This window comes from Tursiops truncatus, chromosome 7 (genome assembly GCF_011762595.2).
Source record: "Tursiops truncatus isolate mTurTru1 chromosome 7, mTurTru1.mat.Y, whole genome shotgun sequence".
NCBI lineage: Eukaryota > Metazoa > Chordata > Mammalia > Artiodactyla > Delphinidae > Tursiops > Tursiops truncatus.
In genome coordinates this window covers 80,980,915-81,004,796 of record NC_047040.1, presented here as the reverse complement: position 1 = coordinate 81,004,796, position 23,882 = coordinate 80,980,915, and the positions used below count along the sequence as shown (strand labels likewise).

General features: G+C 44.5%; 1 protein-coding gene across 2 annotated transcripts in view; it reads left to right on the top strand.

Moving 5' to 3' along the window:
- The window catches only part of KIF5C (kinesin family member 5C), a 168,339-nt gene that overhangs the window by 97,998 nt on the left and 46,459 nt on the right, over positions 1 to 23,882 (top strand). For both annotated transcript variants that reach the window (XR_012333124.1, XM_033860351.2), the window contains exons 11-14: positions 2,930 to 3,078; positions 13,822 to 13,997; positions 19,498 to 19,566; positions 21,505 to 21,711. Coding sequence is in view for 1 of the 2 variants with exons in the window: in XM_033860351.2 (XP_033716242.1) it covers positions 2,930 to 3,078; positions 13,822 to 13,997; positions 19,498 to 19,566; positions 21,505 to 21,711 (601 nt within the window). In the remaining variant the exon portion in view is untranslated. The remainder of the gene's footprint in view (positions 1 to 2,929; positions 3,079 to 13,821; positions 13,998 to 19,497; positions 19,567 to 21,504; positions 21,712 to 23,882) is intronic.

The window sequence follows — 23,882 nt, the reverse complement described above, 5'->3', positions numbered from 1 at the left end:
CCTGGTGGCGCAGTGGTTGAGAGTCCGCCTGCCAATGCAGGGGACACGGGTTCGTGCCCCGGTCCGGGAAGATCCCACATGCCGCGGAGCAGCTGGGCCCGTGAGCCATGGCCGCTGAGCCTGCGCGTCCGGAGCCTGTGCTCCGCAACGGGAGAGGCCACAACAGTGAGAGACCCGCGTACCGCAAAAACAAAACAAAACAAAACAAAAAACAAACAAAAAAAAGAATCTGCCTGCTAATGCAGGGGACACGGGTTCGAGCCCTGGTCCGGGAAGATCCCACACGCCGCAGAGCAACTAAGCCCACGCGCCACAACTACTGAGCCTGCGCTCTAGATCCCGCAAGCCACAACTGCTGAGCCTGTGTGCCACAACTACTGAAGCCCGCACACCTGGAGCCCATGCTCCACAACAAGAGAAGCCACCACAGTGAGAAGCCTGCACACCACAACAAAGAGCAGCCCCTGCTCGCCACAACTAGAGAAAGCCCGTGTGCAGCAACAAAGACCCAACGCAAAAATGAAGGAAGGGAGGGAGGGAGGGAGGGAGGGAGGGAGGAAGGAAGAAATGTTAAAAAAAAAAAAAGATTAGTATCCTCAAAGTATGCCCTTAAATGTCCACAAGCATTTCAGCCATAGGTTATTGTTCACTTTCTTACTAACCTAAGTTGGTAATGGATGCTGCAGTGTTTGTGCTTGTATCTGAGAAACACCCACGACACTGCCTGAGGATGTTAGAAGGTGAGGTGAAAGTGTCAAGTCGGCATAGACTTTAAAGTAGCAATAAGATTGCTGTTATTTGAAAAATTAGTTGAAGCACTTCTGGGGACAGCAGCCTTAAGCTACAGTGAGTGAGGGAGAATTACACTGAAATGATTACATTGAAATCATTTAACTCCTCTTTTGACAGTTGGGTTATTTAGTTGTCTGCTTTAGGAATTAATTTTCGGAATGACGTCTGCAGCACTGGTGAGGACTGCTGAATTTCTTTCACTGTAATAGAAATGTCCAAAATGTCATTTCATGACAACAGCAATTAACCCGAATCACACATCAGATAGTGCCAGCAAATGTGACAGGACAAGAACTGGTGGGAGTTTAAAATGAAAAAGTCAATAGCAAATAAAACAGGATATCACATATTTTTAAATGAAGTTTGTACTTGTTCAGAAGTATGCAATAAGTGGAATTCTGCCATCGTCAATTTACTTTTTTTTTTTTTTTTTTTTGGTGGTACGCAGGCCTCTCACTGTTGTGGCCTCTCCCGTTGCGGAGCACAGGCTCCGGACGCGCAGGCTCAGCGGCCATGGCTCACGGGCCCAGCCACTCCGCGGCATGTGGGATCTTCCCGGACCGGGGCACGAACTCGTATCCCCTGCATTGGCAGGCGGACTCTCAACCACTGGGCCACCAGGGAAGCCCTACTTTTTTTTTTTTTAAACATCTTTATTGGAGTATAATTGCCTTACAATGGTGTGTTAGTTTCTGCCTTATAACAAAGTGAATCAGTTATACATATACATATGTCCCCATACCTCTTCCCTCTTGCATCTCCCTCCATCAATTTACTTTTTAATTGGACAGATCTGCTTATGTGTTCATTTTTGTGCATAAGTCAGTGAGTCATGTATTTGGTTTTCATTACTGGCTGGAGCCCCCAGTGCCTTAACTCTCACTTCTTGCTCCCTTGAGATACTGTCCCAAAATCCACTGTGGCATCACACTCCATCCCAGGCCATCCATCCTAGGAGGCCACTCCATCTCTTATACCCCAAGTGGCAAAATGGTGTCCATTAGACATGTTTGTTTGTCCCACACATCATTCTGAAGAATTGTCTTAAGCTGGGAGATACAAATAAAAATCTTAATTTCTGACTTTTCTTGAGAAAAGTGGGCCCTCCACTCATACTTGGTGACAGTTGCCTGGGTGGTGGGGAAGGATGTGCCTGGCAGGGAGCCACGGTCTCACCTGGCCAGGCTGAGTTCATAAAGTGACCCACCTGTCTCGGGTGTCATGTGTTGGCATGTGTTAAACACATCAGGGATGATTCTAGGTACCAAATGTGGGTAAGAGAAACAGCTGATTTGTCTGTGTATTTATTGGTATGAGAAACTGTAAGCTCCAAGGCCAGAGACCTTGTCTCGTTTGTCTTGGTATATCCCCAGTGTTTCACAGTTAAATGAATTGAAAGAAAGCTCTACTTGGGCAGATGAATCTGGTAGTGGTATGTAAGATGCTTAAAGGAGGATGCTGAATGTTTGAAAAACGCTATAACCATAAGTTGTTACTCAGAACATAGACCAAGGTGGTGGCAGAGGGAATAGAGAAAGACCCCAAGAGATAATTCGAATGAAAATCCTGGGACTTCCCTGGTGGCGCAGTGGTTAAGAATCCGCCTGCCAGTGCAGGGGACACGGGTTCGAGCCCTGGTCCCGGAAGATGCCGCAGAGCAACTAAGCCCGTGCACCACAACTACTGAAGCCCGTGCACCTAGAGCCCGTGCTCCACAACAAGAGAAACCACCGCAATGAGAAGCCTGTGCACCGCAACGAAGAGTAGCCCCCGCTCGCCGCAACTAGAGAAAGCCCGTGTGCCGCAACTAGAGAAAGCCCATGCGCAGCAACAAAGACCCAACGTAACCATAAATAAATAAATAAATTCATTTAAAAAAAAGAACGAAAATCCCATGGGATCTAGAGACTGGCAGGAAGTAAAGGAGAAATAAAAACGGAAAGGTGAGTTTAGAGCCTTAGGAATAATGGTGCCATTAATACAGCTAGGAGGGTGATAGGTAAAAGTGCCAGGGTCCCCCGTGCTCCCCAAGTCCCAGTCTTCTGGTGTGAAAGGAATTTGAGGCTTAATTATATTCATGATTTAGCAAATGCTAGTAGCTATGCTCAGAATTTTTCCCTTATGTTTTTCACCCCAGGGCTAAGACCATCAAGAATACAGTCTCTGTGAACCTGGAGCTGACAGCAGAAGAATGGAAGAAGAAATATGAAAAAGAGAAAGAGAAAAACAAGACTTTGAAGAATGTTCTCCAGCATCTGGAGATGGAGCTAAACAGGTGGAGAAATGGTAAGGAAGAATGAGGCATGAGCGTGTGCTTTTTTTCCCCCTACAACTGTTGGCATCCTGGGGCATTTGGGAAAGAGTGGATGATGGTGGAGCTTGGTCCTGCCTTGCAACCACCTATGTGAACAAGCAGATATTGTCTTATTCCCTAGCACTCATCCCCGCCCCACCCCATCACTTGGCTGATGTACATTCTTTTTTTTTTTTTTTTTTTTTTTACCCAAACTCCCCGATGTCTTTTGGGGGAAGGGTTTTTAAATTTTTTTTAATTTTTTAAAATTTATTTTTTGGCTGCGTTGGGTCTTTGTTGCTGTGCGCAGGCTTTCTCTAGTTGCAGTGAGCGGGGGCTACTCTTCGTTGTGGTGCATGGGCTGCTCATTGTGGTGGCTTCTCTTGTTGCAGAGCACAGGCTCTAGGTGTGCAGGCTTCAGTAGTTGTGGCTCGCGGGCTCTAGAGCGCAGGCTCAGTAGTCGTGGCACATGGGCTTAGTTGCTCCGCGGCATGTGGGATCTTCCCGGACCAGGGCTCGAACCCGTGTCCCCTGCATTGGCAGGCGGATTCTTAACCACTGCACCACCAGGGAAGCCCCTGACATACATGCTTAGTGTGGGCAAGTGACTGTTTACAAGGTTCCCTTAATCTATTTGCAGTGAGATGCGCCTCTGTCTATCACTGTAATTCACTCCCTGGTAGCCATATTTGAGGTTTACAGGGCAGTGCCCAAGACTTTGGGGGCTCTGATTGCTTTTGATTAAATGAAAAATATCATTCTCCCCTATGTGAGTCTTATAATCGATTTGGGGTTAAAAGTCACCGCTGGCAAATATTTGCATTTTTATTTGCCCAATTCATCTTCATGCTCTGCTTCTTCAGAGCCAGAAATAGGGGATTCCTGAAGAAACTCTGTCCTAAAATGGAGCCTTAAAGGCTTGTTTCGTGACTCATTTTTCTTTTTCCCTGAAACATTCTCTTTGGTTCGTTCTGCTCAAAGAAAACATCTCAGAGGGCTGACATGCAGTGGTGGGTGGGTTGTGGGTGAGGTGCTGAAGAAGGGTTTCCAGATCCAGGCTCAGACAGATTATTTTAATGGTTTTCGCTTGGTGACGGAGGTTAGAAGGTAGCAGTCTCCCCCTTTTTTTTGTCACTGAAACAAGGCAGCTTGGTGTGTGTGTAGGGGAATAGTGGATAGTTGGAGGTTGTTCTTCAGATTCTCTGCTGCTGGGTTTGGTACTTATTTCGGGTGCTGCATCAGATCTCAATCTTGGGTAAGTGCAGGAGCCTAGGGATGGCTGTGCAGGTTTGGCAGGTAACCTGCCTGCTTATAACTGCAGAGTTAGCAGCAGATCATCTTGTGATTGTATGTTTGCCACTGTTTTTGCTAGGAAGGGTGGGGTGTCCATGAGCTACTGTTCAATTGAGAAAACAATTACGTGGGCAACCAGGATTCAAGAGAGGTTCAAGAAATGACCTAGTAGCCTAAATAACACAATTCTTTTCTTTTGGGGAGATTTTCTAGCTGCACAAGTGTTTTGAAAGCTGCTGGAATTATTGAATAATTCAGCACCTGCGGCTGGTGGATGATTCCTTGCAATTTGGCAGGAGTAGGAGAGTGGGGAGGAGTGCTTGGCAAGGCAGGGAGTGGCTGTATGAAATTTTGTTCTATTTCTGGGATTCTCTTGGGTCACTTCTCTGCTGGGCAACTGGAACATTCAGTAAAGCCTTTTGACAAGGGGAGGGGGAACTGGCCTTAGAAACACTGTGGTGTGGGCAACTAACCTTGTGTTTTTCTTTTCTTTCCTGTCCTTTGCCAAGCTCCAACCCTCCAGTTCTCCATCCCTTAGTCAGCTGTCCTCTGGGGTCTGCCCACTGCCCTGTTTGCCTAACCCACGCTCATGCCTTGCATCTCTTTTGGGTGCTGTCCCCTGCTCTCGGATTGCTCACTTGACATCATTTTAATTCTTTGTCCCACCTTGCAGATCCACTCAGAAATTTACTGTTTTCCATGCCCTATAGGGTGAGATCCTACCTAAGCCCTTAACTTACATAATTCAGGAGAACTAATGTATGGTTTCTGACACGTGATAGACTTTCATAAATGTCTGTTAAGTAAGCATGTGTTTAATGCAGTGCCGGAGGTTAAAGGGTGAGCAGTCAGGCATGGTCTCTGCCCTCACGGAGCTTACAGGCTGGTGGGGGAGATAGTCTCCAACCGCGATGAATAACAGTGTGATGCTAGTCTGTGCTGTTCATCAAGAAGGGAAAGTATAAGGTGCTAAGAGTTATTACAGCAGAGGGCCCTGAGCTTGACTCAAGTCAGCAAAGATTTCCCCCAATAAGTGACCTAGGGAATAAGATCTGAGAGAAACAGAGCAGTTAGCTGAGCAAAATAGGTGAGGGTGGAAGTGCGGGTAGGGTGGGAGGAGCCAGGTTTACAATGACCCTGACGGGGCGGGAGCGATGGCCAGTGTGGAGATCTGGGGCTGGGCGAGACGGACTGAGATGGGTGAGAGAGGGACAGGCAGGCCCGTACAGGGCTATGTAGTCCTTGTTCAGGATTTTGGTCATTATCTTGGAAGCAGTGAGAAGCCATTCAAGGTTATTCAGCTGCAGATCGTATGATGAGATTTACATTTTTGAAGATCCATTGGTTGTGTTGGAGGATGGACTGGAGGGTGTGGGAGGAGGGCTAGGACCTGGGGTGGTCTTCCAGAGATGAGATTATAGTCGTTGAATTGAGAGACAAGGCAGTGGAAAGGGAGAGAGATGGACGGACCGGAGACGTATTTAGGAGGTGAAATCAGCAGTGCTTGGTGAGGAGTAAGCCGTAGGGAGAGAGAGTGTCAAGTTTTCTAGCTTGCTGAGTTGGATGGAGGGCAGAAGTGCTCCCTGAGACAAGAAACACAGGAGGAGAACCAGAAGGGAGGCGAGGGAGGTGAGAAGGGAGTTTGAGGTGCCGATGTAACATCCAGGTGAAAATGCCAAATAAGAAGTTAGGTCTGGAGCTCAGGGGAGCTGCCATGGATCTTCTGGAGGTAATTGAAGTCATAGGTAGGGGTGAGGTCCTCTATAGACTCCTGAAGAGAGGAGAGGGAAGAGAAGAGGAAGGGTCTTGAGAGACCCCTCCACTCACCCCCACCATTACCACGTAATCACTGAGTGATTAAGAGTAGGGAGATCGATGCAGCTCTCCTGTCCGGCAAGCTAACACTTTTTTTTTCTGGAAGCAAAAGTTTTCAAATGTAGAGAACCTACTGTAGTGGTATAAAAATGTCAGGCAGGAAAGGAGACAGGTGGAGGCATGGTGGAGTGGTCCTTTGACCAGGTATGAATGAAGAACTATTTTAAGGATTAACTGCACATCCAACAAAACCCGGAGGGTTTCTGTCCTGTTCCGAGAGACTAGGTGTTTAATCCTCCGGCAGCCCTTTGAGGCAGGATAGGAGACTCGCCCTAGGTGACTCCACAGGGCGCTTGACTCCTGAATTCATTCTCTTTCCCTTGTGGGTACAGCCTGCATGCCGCCCTGGTGGTTTGTGTTTAGGCCATGGAGATGAGTGTGAAAAAAAGGGACTGGAATTCCTTCCGTGGTGTCCCGTGCACCCTGATTCCTCATGGTCACGAGGGCACGGCTGGGCTGTCAACTAGAGAGCAGGGATTTTGAAAGGTGGAGTGGAGAGAAGAGGCAGTGCCCTCCACTACAACCCAAGTGGCAGGCTATTTCCAACTTGCTTCTGAAATTTGGTACGCACCTTGTTTCTAAACGTGTGGGAGGGCAGCCGCTGAGTTCACTGCGGTGACGGCTACGCATGGATATTCCCGGGTTGCAGTCAGAACGTGATAAAGGAGCGTTGTCAGCTGCGTGCACCCTCCCTAGGGAAAGAGATTCCTTTCCTCGCACAGTGTTTACCATTTAAGAATTTGGCTGCCCCACTCCAGCGGTAGGAGAGCAGGAGAGGAGGAGTGTAGCAGGGAAAAGCATGCATATGTTTGCATGCCTGTGCTTTTGCCGGTTTGCTGTTATACAGAATGAGGTAGGAATACAAAGGAGTAGGAGAGGCAAAATAATATGATGTCTCAGCGGCCAGTTGGGCCCAGGCAGATACTGTAAATAAGTGAAGAGCGGTACGTCTGATACAGTTGGCCACAGGAGAGAGCATTCCCTGCCCAGTCATTCAAAAGCCATGAAATACTATCCTATTACATGCCTGTAGTCTGGTCCTCACCCCATCCCCACCTATATTATAGCATAATGGGCTACTTCCGATGCAAGCCTGGCGGTTTTCTCCACTGCGTGTAGTAGAACATTGATTCTCAGAACATGGCCTGGGACTCGTAGTAATGCACATACCACACCAAGCCTTAATTCATTTCTGCCACTGCCATTCAGGCAGCGTGGCCCAGGGCATGTGCGTGGGAGCTTAAGGGGGGGGGGGGCGTCACACCTTGTTTTTTTTATTTTGGTTTTTTTGCGGTACGTGGGCCTCTCACTGTTGTGGCCTCTCCCGTTGCGGAGCACAGGCTCCGGACGTGCAGGCTCGGCGGCCATGGCTCACGGGCCCAGCCGCTCCGCGGCATGTGGGATCTTCCCGGACCGGGGCACGAACCCGTGTCCCCTGCATCGGCAGGTGGACTCTCAACCACTGCACCACCAGGGAAGCCCTCACACCTTGTTTTTACAAAGCAGGAGTGGGGAGAACCCTCCACTCTCCTGGCTCCATTCCCCACTGGGCCAGTGAAGGTCCTGCCAGCTTAAACAAAAAGAGAAAGCAGGGAACTACATTCAGTATCTTGTAATAACCTATAATGGATAAGAATCTGAGAAAGAATAGACGTGTATGTATAACTGAATCACTTTGGTGTATGCCTGAAACTAACACAACTTTGTAAATCAGCTATTCTTCAGTTAAAAAAAAAAAGAAGGCTATGAGTGACTCACAGAACCGAAAGAACAGCTGAGGAACTGGGCTTATAAGGGGCCACACCTGGAGTGGATCCCCTCTAAATGTGTTTCCATCCTTGTCTCGTGCGTTGGACACCCAGAGGCCCTGGAGGGTCAGAGGATACTGCACTGGGTGGTGTGCTTTGTCTGGGGAACGACAGGACACCCTGATGTGTTGTCTGACCAAGACTACATGCACTGGAGAGGGTAATTCCTCACAAGGCAGTCAAGGTGCTGTTGTGGGAGTGGCTGTTGAGTGTCTGAAAAACAACACATGTCCACCACAATCTCCTAGTGACATCTTGTGGGCTAAAATCGACGGGCAGTCTTTCTGCAAATCTGGAGGCTCTGTTGGCAACTTTAGCAAGTTCAGCCTACTTGCTTAAGGACAGATAGAGGGAGTGGGCAGCTGTCAGAAATAGGATCTTTCTTTTTTTCCAGCTCTGTTGCTTGTTGATCGGATGTACAGAAAGGATTTGAACCATCCTGTAAGTGGGGATAGATTTAGGTAGTTCAGCTTCCAGTTCACCGCTGCCCCCTCCTCCTCAATCCATCAAAAAGACTCTAGACAAGAGGATGGGGAAGGAGGGCTGAAGGCCCAGGGGCATGATGCTTAGAGAGGGGTTGAGTCCATCGTTCCCAGTCTCTGCCAGGTCAGTCATTACACATGCCCTCTTCTCTGGTACTTCTTTGAATTTTGTTCTTAAAAAAAATGATAACTTTTTACAAGGGCTTCAGTCAGAAAAAGAGGCCCTGAATATCCAGGTGTCAGAAGTGCAGGGAAATGACCTGATGAACCTGCATATCTGCAGCATCTCTTGCATAATGTAATATTTTCTAACAGAGTGGATGTAGATTTACCCCATCTGCTGAAGTCCTGCAAAGAAATTATTTCATCACAATCTGAGAAGGTGTGGAAAAATCAGCAATCTCTAGAGCAGATTTGTTCTCCAGACTTAAAACCTGCCAGGCCAGCAGGCTTGGTTCTCCAAGTAGCTAAATCTGTAACCTCGAGGCTGATGGGGGCTCTGTGGAACTGTGCAGCCTCCGTAATTCGGACCCAATTTGCTTTTTTTGGCATTAAATATGTAGAAGATGCTGGCCCCCCTCTCAGACTCATGATTATTGTAGAACTTCAGAAGTTAGCATTTCATTTGAGAGGTCTAATTTGTTAGGCCCTCTTCCTTCTTTCGAGAGCACAACGAAACACTAATAGAAATACTGATCACTAGGAGAATCGTGTGGCCTGTTTAAGAAGAATGTAAAGAGGATGCTGAGTCCTGGGTGACCAGTTTATTAGAAAATTACTGTAGAAAGGATTAGAGAATGTCTTAAACTCTTACAATGTCTTGAGGAAATAGGGTAAAAGATGCTCTTTGAGTGCAAAATAATCCCATAAAGGAATGATTTTTTTTAAACCTCCCATTTATATAATGACATCTTGTATCCAGCTGCCCATCTGGCAACTTAAAGGTTTCCTTTTCGTCTCTTTGATATAGAAATTACCTGCCATTAGGTCTGCCACCGGGCCTGTTTAATTGGTATTAAAAGAGAGTGGCTCCTTTGCCAGATCTGATCTGGTTCCTGGCAGAAGCTGTGAGTGACCAGCCAATCTTTGCCCTGGAGCTGCAGAGAGAAGCCAATTACCTTACTATGTTCTCCAGAGGCTGTAGGGACTCCATTTATGAAAAGGATAACTAGCTTGTTGCTACTTCATGTGTGAAATTTTAATGAATTACTGGCAGCCTAATGGTTTTCTTTCTTTCTTTTTTTTTTTTCTGAAAAAACAAAACCCCCAAAAGCCCGTTTTAGCGTTTTTTAACTAATAGCACTAACAAGAATTTTTGATTAGTCTGTCATTCTTGTTTATTGCAATTGATGGATTTCTACTTCTTGTGGAAATGTTATTTATGCCCTCTGGGGGGTTTTCATTTTATAATTAAAGTGCTCTGCAACCTTATAGGTATGCTCCAACTGAATGCTCCTGTGTACACACAAATCGTTTTAGTCCTTAAAGGTAATTACATCTGACAATAGGAAATTAGGAAATGCCAGAATGCTTATGTAAAAAAGGGAAATGTTTCTTGGGGGGGTGGGAGGCGGAGTTTTCATTCTAAAATAGCAGATGCTTTACAATATTATAAGCTCTTTCCTTATAACTCCTCAAGGGATAAACTAAGAGAAATTTGCTTTTCATGCAAAGGAGAATAAAAATAGATGCTAATCTTCATTTGTGATCCTTTTCTTGTTCTCCTACCTCCAGATTTTAGGGCATTATTTCTCCAGGGTTTGTTTGCAGCTGTCTTCTGTGTTACAATCAGTTATTCCATAATCACCTCATGGGGGCTTCTCCGGAGACCCTATCCACTGCATTGCAGGGAATATTCTCCATTAATGCTGTGAGATTGCCTTGGAGACAGATTGCCTAGTGTCAGGTCCTTCACAGTGCTGGGAATTTACAATCCCCAGACATGTCTGTGAGCTGGACAGTGTAGTTACCAGGGACGCTTCTGGAAGTCATTTGCTCGGTCCTTTGAAGGGCAGCGGTGTTTGGGAAAACCTGTTCTTGGTTCCTCTCTGGGCAGGAGCTGTGCTCTCCCCCAGACACCCTCTGCTTTTGTTCCTGTGTGTTGCTGCTTTGTTCTTCTTGGCCTGAACGGCTGCTGCAAAAAATAATACTGACTGCCTGACCTTTAGAATAAAAACTGGGATGGGCTCGCTGTTTAGATGTAGTTTTGTGGGGGACATGTTGATGCTTCGACTCAGAGAATTGTTCAAGGGAAACCAGAAAACCTGCTATAGGTTTCAAATATTGTTTTCACAATAATAAAAATAACCCAGGCTAGCGGGAAGCAGCGGCATAGCACAGGGAGATCAGCTTGGTGCTTTGTGACCACCTAGAGGGGTGGGATAGGGAGGGTGGGAGGGAGATGCAAGAGGGAGGGGACATGGGGATATATGTGTACGTATAGCTGATTCACTTTGTTATGCAGCAGACGCTAACACAACATTGTAAAGCAATTATACTCCAATAAAGATGTTAAAAATAAATAAACCCTAAAGGCACTACTCCTATGGCTGTATTGTATTTTTGGGGGGAACTGAGCTCTAACTACCAAAGGTATTGTGAAGACCCCAGAAACACTAATCTCAGGATAAGTAAAAATGATATTTTATCTGCAAAACCTAAAAAGTTGACAATTCATCAGGAAGAGGAGGGGATAAGAGATGGACTTTTGTGTTTTTTACATATACTAGTTTAATTAATCTTTAGAACAGTGCTGTGTTAAAGGCATTGTTATTTCTTCGCCTTTACAAAAAGCGAGAGGTTAATCAGGAAATGGCTTGATAGGTGGCTTACTGTCCCACTGACCATGTTTATGCAGTGTCTGTAGGTCACTTTCAGGTGCCTCAGAGCAGTGTTGGCTAGCTTGTTGAACCTCTCTAAACTGGGACAACTCTGGAACTTTGTAATGCTATAACTTCTCAGTGGAAGACGAAGGCAGCTTTAGGGGTAGTCAAGCCTGTGACTTTTGGTTAGAGCAGGTCACCCACTGCTAGGTTGTGGGATTCATCCCTGACTCCTGCCCACCCAGACAAACGGAAATACACACTGGGCGACTCCTTAGCTCACCCCAACCTCACTGCCTCTGTGGCCATTTGGAACCAAAGAATGCAGGGAATATGCCCTTTTCAGATGTTTTTGTATCTTACCTCTGGACTTGGGCTGAATTGGCCTGTGGACAATATGACTGTATTCTGGCTGGTTTCTGGTCTAGTGCAGTTAAGAATTTCATCTTCGATATGCTTTAGCTGGAAGGTCAATTCATACTGCCCTGGATTGCCCTGTTCACAAATTTCAGAAGCTAGGATTGAAAAATTAGAGAGAGATACAGTCATGATCCGAGTGGGGGAAGGACATTTACCAAAGTGTTAGTGGTGAAATTCTCTAGAGAAGGAACAGAGTTGGGAGGTAGAGGAGAAGGAGGGCGAAAGTTTTAGTATATACTCTATGGTTAAAAAAAGATATTTACATATATATTTTTATAATTTTATATATATATAATGTCTTGAAGCACACACACACAAATCCTTAGGAACTAGAACATGGTACTGCGTTTATAGCCCATGGACATAGCAGGCTCTAGATCATATAGATCCTTTCATTGGATGAAATCCGGTCTGCACACTAAGGTTGTTGATGAATGCTTCAAACCAGGAATTGGAACTGAATGAAATAATGATTTGGTTCCGATTCAACTCAAAGGCTACTCAGATATTCTGGTTTTGTTTCAGGTCAATAATTTTAGAAAAAAGCTTAGGTACAGTGCAGTGTAGTTGAGCTTCAGAGGAAAAAAAGGTTGGCTCAGTTCTGTATTCAGCAAAGTAATCATTTATTCCAGGCTTTGCTTCAAGTTGCTGCTTCAAATGGAACTGTGATACCGAGGTGAGATCATTGAGTGTTCATTGTATTTGACGTGGAGGCCTGTGGTACCGTTTGTGATTATCAAGTGAGATAATGGAGTCTTAGGCAGCAAAGCTAACCATCCCAGTGCTTTGTTTATATTGAGATAAATGTACACGATCAGTGTTCAGGTGGGTTTCTTGAGACTTGATATATACTGTTCATGAAGCCATGGATTAGTTCAGTTCTTCTCTCCTTTGTTTTGGGGTGTCTTTTTTTTTTTTTTTTTTTTTCCTGTGAGAAATTCCCTCTGGCTCAGGACAGTTTTCCTGGGGAATTTCCACAGAATGCATTTTACAGGCTGAGAACTGGGTGAGGTTTGGAATGTTGCAGACACTCACTGATTGTAGCAAACTGAGTGTGAAACTGATGGTAAACATTGTGATGGAAAAGTATGTTTGGTTTTGGTTTGCTTTCCAAGAAGATATTTAAAAGACACAGTTGAGCCACATGGTTTTCATAGACTCCTTTTTATGCAGTCTGTCTTTGCAAGGTGGTTTTCTTGTTGGGGATAGCCGTTGACCAGCTTGAGAACTTCACCTTTTCCCTCAATTTGCGTGGTCACATTTGGTACTACTTCCTTCGAAGGCCCCATAAATGCTCCTCTGCAGACCGAGAAGCGGTATGCAGAGTGTCTGCATGATATTCTAGATGGGCTGCTTTTTCTTTCCTGGGATTACCTGATATCACAAGAAATTATTCTATTTGAACTCTCCAGTTGAGACAATTAATTCTGACTTCCTGGGGGAGAGAGTGGTAGTGGGACGTGTGTTGGTGCGATGTCAGTCGGAGTTCCCGGGTCCGGGGCTACCCTGACTTCCTGTTTCAGAGTGAGAGAGTCTCAGAGTCTGAGGATTGGGGCCCTACGGTGTTCTATTAACAATGGCGAATTTGTTCCTTGATTTGGCTCTTTCTATTAATGAAACAGTAACCTAATTAATTGTAATTAGGATGCCTCTGTTTCCCTTTGAGTCAATCGCTAGAGAGAATATGATTCTAGTAAAGCCCTAGCATATTCCTCAACAAAGAAAATTGTATGCAAAATTTCTGGGTATCGCTGCAAAGTTGGAGAGCTTGTGTGGTTGATGGAACCAGTTTACTTCAGTGATGCATCATGGGGGAGGGAGTGTTACATAGTCTCCTTCTTCCTTAGACCCATTTTGGTCAATTCACTGCGACCTTTCTTGTCAAATAGAAAGAACACAAGCTATAACTCTATGCAACAGCTCCTTATTCTGTCCTCTGTGTCTTTTTCACGGGAGTGACTATTTTTGGACCTCCTCCTGGAGGGCTGCACGCTGAATTTCTTCAATCCCTAACTCCTCTCGGCTGTGCTTTGCAGGAGAAGCTGTGCCTGAGGATGAACAGATCAGTGCTAAGGACCAGAAGTCCCTGGAGCCCTGTGATAACACCCCCGTCATAGACAACATTGTTCCTGTGGTTGCTGGCATCTCTGCAGAGGAGAAGGAGAAGTATGATGAGGAGATCTCCAGTCTCTACCGACAACTGGATGATAAGGTCTGTAGTCAGAGATTATAGACCTCACACTGGTACAAAAACTAAAAGCAGCAGGTCCTAGATTTACTGGCTGGAAGCAGCTCAAGCCCCCCAGAACTGATGTAGGGCTGCAGACTGATGTTTGTGCCCGTCTTCCTAGTATTTACCCTGGCTCTTCATTGGGCAGACTCAGGGAATTGGATTCGTGTGGAATGGAAACTTGATCGCAAGAGTGGAGTGTTGACCTGGGTAGACAGAGTCTTCACCTCTAGAAATTGGATGGGGCCTCATCACTGCATGAGAGTGGAGGCTGCGTGATCTTTCTTGAATTGTCCCTTGTTTTCTTCTCTGGGCCTGTCCATCACCTCTTGGAAATTCCAGCAGTGTCCCAGCTATAGGGGCGAAGGTGGCAGCTCCCAAAACTCAGGTGTGTACTTTAATTACGTAGCTCTAAGGCCCTGGAGTGAGGAGCCAGTAGTAGCAGCAGCAGGAAGGCTGTTTTCAGGGGCGTCCTCTTGGACGAAGTAGTTTGGACATGCTGGGATGTCTAATTTCATGGCAAACTTTTGGGACTCAAAGAACCATGTCAGTGCACAAACTGGAATAAAGGAAAACAGATCTTGGAGAACACTGTATCATTCATTCCCAAAGAAGGTCGGGTTAGGAATCCCAGAGGCAAAGGAAATTAAATTGATGTTTCACGTGATCTTGGCGTATTGCCCTTGGAATATCTAAATCCTTTCAGTGCATTTCATCAAGGTTGCCGATATTTTTAGTCTGATTTAATCTTTTCTGCGGTGGTTCAGCTCAGAGTGCTCGGGGACACCTCTGGCTTGGATGAAACATCTTTGTTATGTTAACGTTGTCATTAATCTTACAGGCCTGTCTCTTCTGAGTAAAGCTCAGAGTCTGGTATCACCTTCACGAGGGAAATGTAACTGGTTGCCATAAGGAAGCTGGTTCTCTTTGTGCTTCCGACTCTGGGGGTTCGCATTATAACTGCCGTGTTAAACTGGGGTCACCCTACCCTTTGGGTAACATTTAATAAGATATTCACACCGTGAGAGCTGGGTTAATTACTCTTTAGGCACTAGACATGGTTACCCTTCCATTTCTACCCAGGTGTTTTATGTAAAACCTCAAACAAAGTGAGAGAAAAGGGAGATCAGGAAGTGAATAGTGTCTGTGGATTTCTCGATTTCGCCAAAGAAATGCTATTGTTTAATAGCATTTAGAATTGATGGTTCATTTTTAGTATCCCCAAAGAATCCTGGATGCGGGGTGATAACCTGATTCCGCTCTCTAGTCTCTATGAATAGAAGCCCGCAGTGATTGGAATTGGGAACTTTACGTTGGCAGCATGAGGATTTCTCTTTGCTCTGAGGGAGACTTCAGAGTCTCGACTCCAGCTCCTGAAGTGTAGGAAATGCCAGGCCTTGGCAGTTCTCAGTTGGTAGCTGGCAGAGCTGACCCTAGAGCCTCTGCCTCCTAATGACCAACCTAGGACATTTTCTGTTATATCATTTTCCTTTAGCGTGTGTTTTGAAAACCCTGTTAAGCACACATTTTGAGATTAGCATGTGTGGTCCATCACAGGGTGATGCTGAGAGATCTGGGAGAGGACTGAGCCCCAGAGCCTGAGCCTGGGGAGGGGGGCACCAAAGCTAGTGGTTTGACCTTCATATCTCTACCCATGGATGGCCTGATTATGACTTGTCAGCTGTCATTCTTACTTGTCCTCCTCTTAAAGGTTCTAGGAGCTATTTCATGCTTCTGATGAGGTAGGTGGTGTGATACTTTTGAGAATGCATGGGTCGGGACAGGGCACCTTCATAGATTATTAGTGGCAGGGCTGAAAGTATCGAAGTCTAGATGAAAGGCTAGCCCAGGGTGGTTAGATGACTTACATCACCTGTAGGTGGCAGAGCTGCAGTGAGATTACACATCTTCTGACTCCCAGTCCGGTGCTCATCCCATTTTGGCCTTAGCCCTTGAAATGAGGAACTTTTCAGCCCTAATGAATTTGTCTAGAATGCGGTGGGAGAAAGACTATGCAGTCTCCTCCCTGCTGCCCACTCTGTCCCTCTGTGCTGCCCCTCCAGGGGTCTAAGGACAGGTGCTCTTCCAGGGCAGTTCTGTGTGATGGAAAAACATGCACTTTATTATTATTTTTTAATACTTAATTTTTTTTATGGAAGTATAGCTGATTTCCAGTGTAGTGCCCATCTCTGCTTACAGCAGAGTGACTCAGTTATACACGTATAGACATTCTTTTTTTATATCCTTTTCCATTATGGTTTATCACAGGATATTGAATATAGTTCCCTGTGCTGTACAGTAGGACCTTGTTGTTTATCCATCCTATATATAATAGTTTACATCTGCCAATCCCAAACTTCCAGTCCTTCCCCCACCCCCGCCTTGGTAACCACAAGTCTGTTCTCTATGTCTGTGAGTCTATTTCTGTTTTGTAGATAGGTTTATCTGTGCCATATTTTAGATTCCACATACAAGTGATATCATGTGGTATTTGTCTTTCTCTTTCTGACTTACTTCACTTAGTGTGATAATCTCTAGGTGCATCCACATTGCTGCAAATGGCATTATTTCATTCCTTTTATGGCTGAGTAGTATTCCACTGCATATATACGTACCACATCTTCTTTATCCATTCATCTGTCGATGGACATTTAGGTTGTTTCCAAAAAGCATGTACTTTAGAGTCAGACCTGTGCGTTAACATTGCTGAGATGACCTGGGCCGATGACCCACCTGCTGAAGATGTTTTTCTCATCTGCAACATGGAGTTCGCATCTGTTACTTTAAAAGGTTTCGTTGGGGAGTAAAAGTTTCTGAGACATAGCAGATGCTCAATAAATATTGGTTTCTTTCTTTCTTTTCTGTCTCCTCCCTTTGTTTGCTTAAGGGAGAAGCCACATTATATATGGTGTCAGAGGGGTGGTGGTGCAGAGGTGGGCCGAAAGCGGAGGTGTAAGATAGGCAGCTCAGCACTGCCACTGTCTCTCTTATTTCCCATCACCTCTCCAGAGCTTCTGTACTGTTGGAGTTGTAAGAGAGGAATTAAGTGGAAGTAGAAGTAGAAGTTGAACCTCATTTCACTGATTACCATTGCAACAAAAACATCTTTATAATTAAAGGTGACCAGTGACCTGTTGACGGCTCCCTTATTTTATTTCAAATACCAGAATATTTTTTGAAAGGTGCCTGGAAAACCATTATATCCACAGACAGATCTTAACAGTTGGCATCAGAGTGAGCCTGTGTAAACATGTTCTAAGAGATGCACTTGAATGTATAGATATAGACTGCACAGCACATCTTACTCTGAAAGTTTTGAAAATTAAAAAAGAGTCGCAGTAGACTGTGCTAATTCCTTAGAGAAGTTTCCTTAAGAAAGGGTAAGTGTAGTTTTGGAAATGTCTCTGATGTAAGTTATTCGTGTCCTTATAATGTAATCCTTGTTCTTCATCCTTCCCAGATGGGCTAAGGGCCCTTAGATTCTCACGGTACCTCAAAAATCACTGCATCGCAGCCCTTCACCTGTCAGGAGCAAGCCTGCGTCTCAGGCTTTGGAATGAACACAGTATAAGAACAAAACACCTGCACTACTGTTTTGCTTCTCTTGTGATTTATATCACTTGTAGCTGTTGCTCATACGTCCCAGGGGAAGAGATGGTAGCTCCCCCATGTTAAACTTCTTGAGTCTTCCATGTTAAGATGTTTAATATTTATGTGCGGAGGGACATAAGCACAAAATCGTTCCTGGTAAATGGCATTCTAAGTTTATAAAGTAGAAGAGAAAATATGCCCAACATATAGTCTTCTCACTGTGGAAGTACCATTTTGGGGGAGAGGTTTCACTCTGATATAACTTCCCTAATTCTCCTGCCAGAAATCTGACTTGAAGTATTTTTTAGAAGCATTAAAGAATTTTAAATTGTAAAACAATTTTCAAAACTTCAGAGTAAGATGTGCTGTGCGGTCTATATCTGTACATTCAAGTGCATCTCTTAGAACATGTTTACACGGGCTTGATGCTAGCTGGTAAGATCTAGTCCGTGGATAATAGGTTTCCGAGCACTTTTCGGAAAATATTCTGGTATTTGAATTTTCTTATATATAAAATCGGTGAGTTGGTGTAAAAAGTTCAGTAGAAACAGGATCTCCCTGAGCAGAGAAGTAAGCCCCAAAGATGTTCTACACAAAGGAAAAGGAGATGCAGATCTCATAATATTGGTGTTAGCATTTTCTTGCTCCATGGAAAGCATCAAGTTGTGATTTAATCGATTTTTACATTTAATCTGATTTAAACGGATGCACAGACACGACCAAACAGGCAGGAAGATATCCCGTGGGAAACTGAGGTTCTGCCACCTAGGCCCTTGAGTTTACCCTCTTCCCTCCCCGCCCCTGGAAAAGGCAGAAAGCACAGTGCAGGTTTCTTATGGGCTGCACGTGGAAGCACCTGGGCAGCTCCTGGCACAAGGATGGACACAGCAGCACTGAACTGGATCTGACTCTGCTTGGGGTTTAGACCCCAGAAGCGTCACCACAGAGGATTTCCTCCTGCTCCTAAGGGAGAGGCACATGTGAAGCCAAGCTGTCTTTCTTCACAGGCTGTGCTTCGCAATTTGGTTTTGAACTCATGAAAATCTTCGTAACCAAGACCGAGTCTCGTGCGGTTAGGCCTGCTGGGTGCCTGCTGCTTTCCACACTGGGTGGACCACGTCTAAGGAGGGGAGAGGCAGAGGTGCCTGCACGGGGCCACGAGAGGCCGCAGTTCTGGCTTTTGTGGCAGCAACACCTAGTGGCAGAAGTTGAGAGTGAGAAGAGTGAACTTGCCTGTGGGGAGATCCTTTCCCACTTCCATGACAGGCCAGAAAGGAAGCAATCACGTTTCTGCACACCAGCTTCCTTGAGGTTTTTTCAGACTGGTAAGAAAATTAGCTCCTAATCAAAGGGAGCTCTGTAATGCCAAAGAGTAATTCTCTAGTAAATGTTTTCCAGTTTCTCCACGTAAGAGGTTTGAAGTGGAAATACTGGTCTCTTCTACCTATCAAATGGCAGTGTTCCCGGTCACAGATGTGTTTAACAAGATTTGGGACATGCATGTATTACAGTGCAGGTGGTTAGAAATTCACTCCCTTATTTTCTGAGCTAGGAGTTCACTGTTAACATCTTTAAGCTTGGAGGGATAGCTCCAAAGTTCCTTTCGGTTCCCAAGCCCTTCATCGCCGATTTCTGGATGAGCAGGAATTGAGTTGAATGTGTAGGATATTGTATTTCCCAGAATATCCAGATGTTTCATTGGCTGAGCAAGGTGGGCAAAGTGGTATTTTAACCAATCTCTCTTCTGCGGGGAAGCACCACACCATTTCCTTCATCTTATCAGCCAGCTTATAGCTGGCATCCTGGTATCCAACGGTCATCCGTCGAGAAACGAGGATAGCAAAAATGACATAACCAACCACAAAAAATTAAATATGGTATTTCGTTTCAGGATGATGAAATTAACCAGCAGAGCCAGCTGGCTGAAAAGCTAAAGCAACAGATGTTGGATCAGGATGAGGTAAAGAATGCAATAAAAAAATTTTTTTACACAGTTCTTTTATGACTCTGTTGTTGATGTATGTTCCAGAAATTTAACTCGCAAAGTGTTTTTTTAAAATCACTGCATCATGTGAAAATTTCTTGGAAGATTTCCTTTCAGTGCCTGCTGAAAGCTGATTTTAGGGGAATTTAGAAAATAAATGTGACTTCCTAGAACTCTAGGGTTTTGAGAGCGCATAGCTGGCTGCTACACAGTCTATGAAGGGCAGAAATAGAGGAGCTTGGAGGTCGGGCAAGGATGATCCTGCTTCCTCATACTCAGGGCCCAGCGCTCCTGGTTTGTGCCACTTCTGCCTTTCTTCGGCTTTGCAAATCAGACAGCTCAGGTCTTTGATATGCACCATGTTCTTGTGCTGTCTTGTAGGAAAAAAAAATAGCCCAAAAACAAAAGTAGAAGGTAGAGGAGAGGAAAGCAAAGAAGATAGGGGTCCAAGTGCTGCGTTAGAATATATGTGATATGGTCACGAGGAGGGAAATTTTTTTCAGTCTCTTCCTGGGTGGCATTCAATTCTCCAGTAAATGTCTCTATTGTATTGTGTTTTGCCAAGCACTTTACAAATAGGAACCTAAGCAAAGAACAGATAGCCAATCTATCAAACACAGGTGATTCGTAATTCTCTTACTGAGGACATCTAAGTATGTTTTCTCTTTTGTGCTTTAGGGTGCTTTCTGCTTTGTTGCTAAAATGCTGTGAGTTGGATCATATGATGCAATTATAGCAAGTGGCTTAAGTTCATGGCCCCAGTCCCAGCCCTCTCGTAGACATAACTCTCTCTCTAACGATCTTTTTCTCTTCCTCTTTGTTATCCTTCATCTCTCCAGGACAATGATTATGCCCTCTGTCCAAACACTTCCCTTGGCAGGAACCATATTTAACTGATTCCGCTTTTAACTAGAGTCTTCATTTGCTTTGTGTTTCCTGCCATCTTCCTCCCATTCTGTTGCTTTTCATCTCCAACTTGGTACAACTGCCTGTGATAACCTTTCCTTTTTGTTACAGTTAAAACTCTTAATATTTTTTTTCTCTACTATCAAGACAATATCTGTTCATTACAGGAAAATCAGAAAATACAGTAAGCACAAAAATAATGAAAGTATCCATAAGCTCAGTCATTCACTTTTAACTAGTGTTAATGTTTGGGTATATTCTTCTATAATCCGTGATGAATATTAAGAAAAATTAGTGACTGCCCTTTTATACTGTTTTGGTTGACTCTAAAATCGACCTGTTTACAATGTGAAATAATGATAATAGTAAAAAGCCATGTAAGTATTATTATAGTCCTTGGAAATTATTCCTCCTCGTCCTCTGTTCAACTTGTGGAATAGCCAGCCAGCTACAAAGTGTGGTGATTTATTTATATTTTTTTTTGCGGTACGCGGGCCTCTCACTGCTGTGGCCTCTCCCGTTGTGGAGCACAGGCTCTGGACGCGCAGGCTCAGCGGCCATGGCTCACAGGCCCAGCCGCTCCACAGCATGTGGGATCTTCCCGGACCGGGGCACGAACCTGTGTTCCCTGCATCGGCAGGCGGACTCTCAACCACTGTGCCACCAGGGAAGCCCTGTGTTTTTGTTTTTTTGTTTTTTTTGTTTTTGTTTTTGTGTGTGTGTGTGGTGATTTTTGATGTGTAATCAATTCTTGGAGTTAAGCCTATGTAGCTTTAAATAAGAAAGAAAGAAAGAAAAATTAGAAAGAAAGAGAAACAGATTTTCAAAACAATATGCTATTTTTTCATTTAGCATCTGGATATATAGTAGCATTTCTAGTTATCCTGAGCTTTTCAACTTATTTTCTTTTATCTGTTTTTTAAAAAAATTACTTTATTTTGGATAGAGCACAGAGTATAAACTCTTGAACATTTGATTCACCAGTTCCATGCCATCTAATTTCCCCAGCTTTTAGCTTCTACAAGAAGAGACTATGAGAAGATTCAGGAGGAGCTGACACGTCTCCAGATTGAAAATGAGGCAGCCAAAGATGAGGTGAAAGAAGTTCTCCAGGCCTTGGAGGAGCTGGCTGTCAATTACGACCAGAAGTCACAGGAAGTGGAGGACAAGACCAGGGCCAATGAGCAGCTGACAGATGAGCTGGCCCAGAAAACGGTTGGAGCATTTGTGTGTAGGGGGCAGGACTTCCTCAGCAGCCAATCGTGTACTTATATTAATGTTTGCTGACAGACACTGTATGTAGCAAGGCAGTTGGCTGAGTGGTTTTTCAGTGTTAGGCAAAGATGCATTCTTTGAAATCCTCCAATTATTGAAATACTTTGTGTAAGTGACTTGTCCATTCCCCCCGGAACTGCATGTCAGAACTGTTTTATATCTAGGGGATTTGTAACACCAGCAGGGATGACTTGTAGGATAGTCAAGAGAGCACAGACTTTGGAGCCAGAAAAACCCTAGCTAAAACTTTGACTTTACAACTATTAGGCCTTAGTCGAGACATATAAACTTGAGTATTCATTTCCTTATCTGTAAAAATGGTGATAATAACATGTTCCTTTCAGGGCGTGAGAATTAGTGACAGTTTACATAAAGCACTTAGCACGGACCTGTGCATATGCTACAATCTTAGCAAATAAGTCTCAAAATATTATATTAACAGGGGAGAGTGGCTGACCTGTGGAAGGTCTGGATTTCACTCTCCTTGTTTGCACCCTCCTGAATGCAGTCCATTCCTTCCCCAGAGCTTCTTATCCTCGCCTAGGACCAAGCTGTCCTGGTTTGTCTGTTGTCCTTTTCAGCCAGTGTTTCAGTCTTCACATTTCCTAATTTTCAGATTCTCCCAGCGAAAGATGCTGCGGGTTCTGCTCAGTGAGCTAGTGGCAGAGGGCCAGTGAACATTTGGTGAGGTGGCTGGTGGTGGGATGTGTCCATTTTGTCTTTTTCTACTTGGAAGATGGGTGGTGGGAAGCCGAGTGGCTGTAACTGGCTGCCCTTGGCACTTTGGCCTGGTGGCCTGGTGTCATGGGATTGTGCCCAGCCTGCTTTGTGGAAAACAGCCAGTCCTCCCAGGCAAGGGGAAGTAGCAGATGGTGCAGGAAAGCTCTGATCTGCTGACCGTAGAGCTGATAGAAAATGCTCCTTACTCCATACATTCAGCTGCACGAAGGAAGACTTTTTAATGTTTCCCAAGATGGGAACTACTGCTTCTGTGGATTTTAAAAACAAAATGAAAGAAGCAGCGGCAATGCCAAAATAAAAACAAGAACCAGAGAAATAAAGCAGAAGTCACGTAGGAAAGGAGGAGACTTAGATTTTCTCTGCTTATGGTTTTCTGTCAGATTCTTTAACTAGTCCTTGGTACTAGTTGCTTCCCAAAACAATGAAATGTTTTCCATGATACAGGTTTTATTTTCTGTCAAACCAAAGTACTGCTAGACTGGTTTAGAGTGCTATTTTTAGTCGTATCATTAAAAGTCCTCTAGTAAAAATGCTCTAGTAAAAATAGCTGCATATGGAAGAATTACATGAATGTCTTTGCATTAACCTCTACAACTCCATAATTTAGGGAAATTATTTTCTTTGTTGGCTGAGTTAGTACCAAGACACCAAAAGATGGCCGTTCTGTCGGTGTTGAGAGTTTGTTAATTAAAAATATATACATTTGGGTAACATACATGAAGGATGGGAAAGGTGGATTTGTTCGTGTTTGGCAGTAAAATGGAGCGTCTGCTATATATTAAGAAGCCGTCTCCAGTTGAACCAGACCAATTTTGAAACTAGGTGAAGTGTTCAATTCAGCTTCACCGTGAAGATTAAAAGACTTTTTCTAGGTTGTTTTCGAGACTCACTAATGTCCCTTTGGGCCTCCCAGACCCATCTGTTTTGAAGCCAGATGGGAATTTGGAAGTGGTCCCAGGGAGCAGGTTTTGTTTGGAAGTGGAGGTGGGGATGCTTGCAGGTATGTTTAGACCCTGGAGAATGTGGACTGAAACAGAACAACATTTGGTAGGTAGGACGATATGATTACACAGAATAAACGTAAGGATTCCTTTTGGGCTTTATTTATTTTTAATAACTTATTTTTAATAACTTATTTAATAACTGACCTGGAAGTTGTTGTCTGATATGCAGACAAATGACATATCAGGCCAAGACAAATTCCTTTTCTTATCAGAGAATGCAGTGCTGTACTATAGTCTGGATGAAAAGGGCTCTTGTGTTGAAATCACATGAAATGATAAAAGAACGCTACCCTACATTCTGTTGTTATTCTTTGCAATGCCATGTGTGTGAAATTGATGAGTGACCCTTTTCATTTGTTGTTAAAA